This window comes from Microchirus variegatus, assembly GCF_963457635.1.
Source record: "Microchirus variegatus genome assembly, chromosome: 1".
Classification (NCBI taxonomy): domain Eukaryota; kingdom Metazoa; phylum Chordata; class Actinopteri; order Pleuronectiformes; family Soleidae; genus Microchirus; species Microchirus variegatus.
In genome coordinates this window covers 32,736,547-32,742,546 of record NC_139802.1, presented here as the reverse complement: position 1 = coordinate 32,742,546, position 6,000 = coordinate 32,736,547, and the positions used below count along the sequence as shown (strand labels likewise).

The following is a 6,000-nucleotide window of genomic DNA, read 5'->3' as shown; positions in this document are numbered from 1 at the left end:
CTTCGATGGAAGCTGTTGGAAAAATCAGCACCTGCGATATTTTAAGCCGCATTTACGATAGGAGATCATGCTCGTACAGCGTGACGCAGGAGCATAAACCTCTCAGATAACATTCAAAAAGGTCGTTGTTGCACCTTTTAAAAACAGTCCAACGGCTCGAGGGATAAATCAGTAGATTTACAACACGATATCAGAATACAGAATATGATTTAAAGTTCTATTACGTGAGGTTTGTGGCACAAAAGTCACACAGTGCAGTTCAGCTCGCCAAGGTTAGGTTTGGAATGGTAAACTCTGGTCTGGCTTGTGTTTTCACTGCGGGGTTTGCAGGCTACGTAAATAGCATGACATCACACCATTGCAACAGTAAGGTCAGCCAATAAATTTAACAGAGAAGAAGAACATCTGCTGTGCACGGAAATTATTACAGTTTAAAAGAAGCCCTGAATCATCTCTCGTTGTGTCCTAATGTGCGATATATAGTTAACCCTTAGCCTCAAAATGTCCTGCTTATTTTAACCATGAAAGTGCCAGAAAAAAAGTCCTCCGAATAAGTGATTTTGGAACATTTTTCAACAAAAACATGTTTTTCCAACTCTCTCCTCTCTGGCGACAAAGACGCTGACTTATCGGCTTAGCTGCAAATGCGCAGGTGAAATTACCGTAATAACCATAATGTTGGGTTTCACGTGCAACTTCTCAGCTTTCAAAAACTCTTGGATTTTTTCCGAAAGCATAATTCGGCTCCTAATTATGGTAATGCAAAGTGCTCTTGTGCAAATGTGTCATCTGTGATACACTCATGGGTTTAAATGATGCATTTTATGTTTTGGCCACTCCATTTAACAGACTGTGGTGTGTCTAGCTCCACCCCTTTAGGTGACCCACCACCATTGTGCTCGGATTCCTAACATAAGGGAGCCAAAAAAAGTGGGGTGGTACAACCTTTGTTACTTTTGCATAATGTACCAAACTAAACCCAGCCGTACCACTTGGTGGAAAAGGAGCCATACTATAAACTATAATCTTTTATAGCTATCCCAGAGTCCCAGAAAGCATTATATGGTGCATATGGTGCACAGTGCATCCCTGATCATGTCTGCAGGTAACACCAGGCGCACATGGGTACTCTAGCAATTTAGAAAAATAGTTGCAGGGTCTGATATGTCAGGTTTCCTTGTCCATAAAAGCACTATAATACGATTGCCTGGATTTGAGTTTGTCCTTCAAACTTGTAATTACATTTGCGGATATTGGGCTCATCCCAGAGACATTTGCTGAGTGCCATTGAAAAATAAATTCAATATGCTACAAGCTAACCGTTAGGCTTAGGATTCCCCGTAGACGGGCATAATCGCTCCTTTTCATTGTCGTGTATTTATTCAGTTCTGAATTTAAAGCTGCAGTGTGCTGATTCATGTTGTTGCCATTACTCGTTCGCCTCTCTTCGGTAGTTGTGAACAGGGAAGACTGAATTATTTTTTTGAATACTGTGTCCTTCATGTGAAAATCCAAACTACTAGACCTGACTTGGGACGGAGAGTTTGTGTATACAGCAGCAGAGCAGGGGCGGGCGGAGATAAGAAGTGTCTCTCTAGTGAGTTTTCCGTCATACTCATCCTGTTCTGTTCACGCCGGATTATCATCGGGCAACAAAAGATGCATGAATGAATGAAGAATGATGGATGAATGTAAATGTTTATCTTTCAATGTTATGCACCACAGATTTAAGTGTTAGTTTCACCTCTGGCTTCAAGGTTTAAGAGCATTTATCTGTTTGAATGAACTTAATCTCATCCCTCTAACTGCCTTGTTGTGTGCAGCAGCAGCAGCAGCGTTAGTGTCCTCCAGCATGTCAGGCTTGTGCTAGAGTTTCAAAACTCCCTTTAATCCAAATCAAGGGGCCCACAGAGGACACCAAAGGTCGTTCAGTTTCTGGTGTAGCAATGTAGTTAATCTCCTGCTATAATGGGGGGGGGGGGCAGGCTCTATGAACGGGGGTGCAGTGGGTGAGTACAGTATGACTGCTGGTGGGGTTGTTCTGTGCAGGACCCGAAATAGACGAGTGGAGTTGGCAGTCAACGTAAAGGAGTACTGTGGGAAGACGGGAAGGACAAGAAAGCAAGACATGGGCTAAGGAAGGTAAAGTGTCGAGGAGGTTCCCCTGTTGTTCGTAGTGGCGTCTCAATGGAAGACACTCCTTGAAGACGGTCTTTTTTGAGGGGGGGAAAAGAGGACAAAAGCCATGTTTCGGAAGGAGCTGCTCGAGGCACGGAAAGCTTTGAGGAGCTCTAGGGAAGGAGCGAGTGGGCCAAAAAGCAAGAAGCAGAGAGGTGAGTGGGAGATGGTGTCAGTGCAAAGCAGGACAATATAAAATTATTCATTGTGGATCAATACAGCAGCGTGAATTAAGACAAGGATCATGCAGTATTTGGAAAATTAGATAAGGCAGAGGACTCTTTTGTTGCTTAATTGGATTCTCTCTCTTGCTCATGTAGGATAGTGCAGATAGCAGCAGTTGCCATAGATACTCAAATTGTTTCTCCATGAATTGAAATTTATCTCCTTTTTAAATGTCCATCCAGTTACAATGTAATTATAATGAGTCTCTATAATGAAATTTTTCTGAAAGGGTGGCTGCATGAGCTGTGCTGACATTTATACATGACCTGCCAGGGAGCTAGGCCTCCTCTGGTAACATGGCTGCCAGCTGGGTGACATCATAAAAGGGACATTTTATGCAAAATCAACTTTTTAGTCATTGTAATATTTATATTTGGGACTCTGGAGGCCCTATGAGGAGGCAAAGTGTAAAAAAAGATGACTCATGTTTTTGTGGTCCACCTCAGTCTAAGTACAGGAGATAAAACATGCATTGTTGACTTCCGCACTCATTCCTATGTCACAATGAGACATTCCTAGAATTGTTGTCTCGCGGAGCTTCGCTTTGTCCCTAAGAAACACGAGAGTGCAGGCGAGAGCAATAGTATCCGGAAGAGCGGGATTTTGCGAAGTGTTCTATTCTTGAGTTCTACAAAAACTTCCAGCCTCAGAGGATTTACGTGTCCCGTGGATACATTTTAATATATGATGGCAATAATGATGGCTTTTCCAAATGCTAACTGCTGTTAGCTGCCGGAGCCTCAGTGACGCTGATGTAGTTTCCTGTGTCTCATTTGCATTTAAAGAGACAGGCACTCAAAACTGACTGTTCTAAACAGGGCTGTTTTGGCAGGGTGATTGAACTGCTGTGGTGCTTCATCCTTAAGGTATTCTGACCAAAGCATGTCGCAGACATGTTCATTAGGACACCAGAGAACTAGGTTAACTTGGAGAAATAGGGTATAATATGTCTCCTTTAAGAATCCCCATTTATCTAATTTTCAGAATTTTTTTTTTCTGGGAACTGAGTGTTTGCAAATCCCACACCAAAGTCTGTCGAGGAAATTGGCGATTTTTGCATCACAGGACACACGAGTTGTTGATCAACTGCTGCCTCCACCAGTAAGTTCGAATGTGTCATGTTGTGACTTTAGGTGGACAAAGTGGCATGAACTTGCCAAACGAGGCAGTGGTAGATGACAGCGCCTGTGTCCTTGTGAGTGGCAATAGCTGATTTTTTTTGCATGGAGTTTGGTGCAGGAGAGTGAGCAGTTAACAAACTTCAGTTTCTTGTCAGAAAACGGTGGTCTAACAGTCGACATGTTTCTTCAAATGACCTAAAAACAGAACGTATTACGTGTATCTTTGTATTCTTGTGGGTTATTGTGTTGCGGTTGAATTATAAATCGATTCTGTTAAAGGCTCCAGACATGATGTCACGCCTGCTCTCGCCACGTCTTATCATCCCAGACCCTGTTTTTTTGGGACCGCAACCACTCCGGAGTAGAGATATAATTATTGTGCTGCTGCTCGGTGATTTCACATTCTCTGAAGATTAAGTTCAAGTGGATTAAAGGCACTGTACAATTAATTAGGTTCTCTGTTCTCGAATGGCAGCTGAGGCAATAGTTTAGGGCACAGCCAGCGCTGTTTACCCGGTGTTTGGTCTGGCAGAGGATGTGTTTGTGTTCCATCCCATTGGTATGCAGTCATTCACATGAACCCGCAGGGATTTGGTCAGGATTAGGTGGTAGGATCATGTTACAGTGTGACTGTCAACACTGGCTGCTGTCATGTGGGGATTCACAAACCGCCGCACCATCGAACTCATACTGACATTCCCCCTCTCACACGAGGGCTTTTTAGTGGCAAATAAACTCTACTTTTGTTCTTTTCCACCATTGTGGATGACTTTGAGCTTTGCTGATATATATCAATTACTGTCTTTTATGTGTTTGTGTTTTATTGTCTTCTGCATATTTTAAACCAGACCGAGCAGCACTTTGGCACGCCGTGTTTTTAAAGTGCTTTATAAATAAAAGTGGATTGTAAATGTTGTACAAAGGCAGGGATGAGGAATTCAAACGTATTAGTGGTTTTTATCCTCATTTTTGTACAATTTAAAGCAAAATATGTAAAACAATATTAGCTGGAACTGGTTGATGGTGTCGGTAATGGAAGTCAGCGGCCTGATGAAAATGTAGGAAGGGAGCGTATTATGTATTTGTACATTTCTATGTTCTATGTCTATGTGTCTGACATGTTGGTTGTCATGAGTGATTATTTGAAGTATTGTCTTCCTGTCATTTTAGATCAGTCTGGTCATTCTCTTCGGACCTCTGGCATCATCAAGTCATTTTTCACTACTAGAGCTGCAAAATATGGTTAAAATTCTGGCTATTTTTTGACTATTATTGCAATTATGATCCACAATTGTAGGAGTGATCATTTTTTGCACCGTTACGTCAGACAAACGTGTTTCCTCATCTGAAGAGCATTCTGTTCTGCCATATGATTGGCTGATGGCTGATATTTGCTTTAAAAAGCAGTTGAATAGATGTCCCTTATACCTGAGTGGTTGTTGGTTGTATTTTGTAGTTTACCCTTTGGATTATGGCACAAACTCATATATTCATTCACTGTGCTCAAAAAGAAGGTTAATTAAATAGTGCATTAAATGTGTGATGCTTTGTCAAGTAAATCATCAGCGCTCAGAGGCATGGACATTATATCTCCCATTCTGGCCTCCTGCCACTGGGTTCCAGTATGTTACATGATCCATTTGAAGTTATTGTTGTTTGTAAGTGTCTTAATGGCTTCACTCCACCTTACCTCTCTGACTGACCGACTTTAGCTGTATGCTCATTTGCGGTCGCTGAGATCAGCTGATCGGCTGCTCTTGGTTGGCCCACAAACTGAAGGAGGTAGCAGCTCCAAAGTTTTCTCTTTGGCATTCAACTCAGTTTGAGTTGTGCTGTGTGTGTCCTATGTTCTTGCTTCTCACTTGGTATGCGCGTTGTGTTTTATGTTTTTGTTTGCTTTATTACCGTACCACACTTTGGTCATCTATAAATAAATTGGATTGGATTGGACTGGCTCTTGCCTTTGCAGCAAGAAGACCCACAGTCCAAAAGCATGCAAATATGGAGATTAGGCAAATTGGTTTATCTCTTTGTGGCCCTGTGATGGACTTGTGACCTGTCCAGGGTGTATCTCGCCTTTTGCCCTATGTCAGCTGGGAATGGAAATGGGAGGATAAAGCAGTCGAATATGGATGGATGGATTCACTGGTCACTTTTCTGCATTTTTCTCTCTGGAGCTCCGCCTACAGTTTCACCACCATAAACATCCATCCAATATCTGCCGCTTATAGGTTTGAACTGTACGTACAATTTGTCATTTTTCTCGAGGTGGCAAGAACAAAAACAAAGTTCGTTCTGGCCAGGACATTTCATACTCCACGTGAATGTCAAGTGGGAAGTCCTCCTTGGGAATGACAACATTTCTGCAATAGCCACGCCCACTTCAAGTTTTTCTGGCCAATCCCACAAAAGTCGTCAGACACCACACAAGGAAAACATTTCTTCCCAGATGCCCTGCTAGTTGCCTGTTGTGTGA

General features: G+C 42.4%; 1 protein-coding gene across 2 annotated transcripts in view; it reads left to right on the top strand.

Moving 5' to 3' along the window:
* Positions 1-2,168: 2,168 nt before the first annotated feature.
* The window catches only part of LOC310929790 (striated muscle preferentially expressed protein kinase-like), a 51,422-nt gene continuing 47,590 nt past the window's right edge, over positions 2,169-6,000 (top strand). For both annotated transcript variants that reach the window (XM_083892637.1, XM_083892636.1), the window contains exon 1: positions 2,169-2,333. In XM_083892637.1, coding sequence (XP_083748763.1) covers positions 2,246-2,333 — 88 coding nt within the window. In that variant the 5' untranslated portion in view covers positions 2,169-2,245. The remainder of the gene's footprint in view (positions 2,334-6,000) is intronic.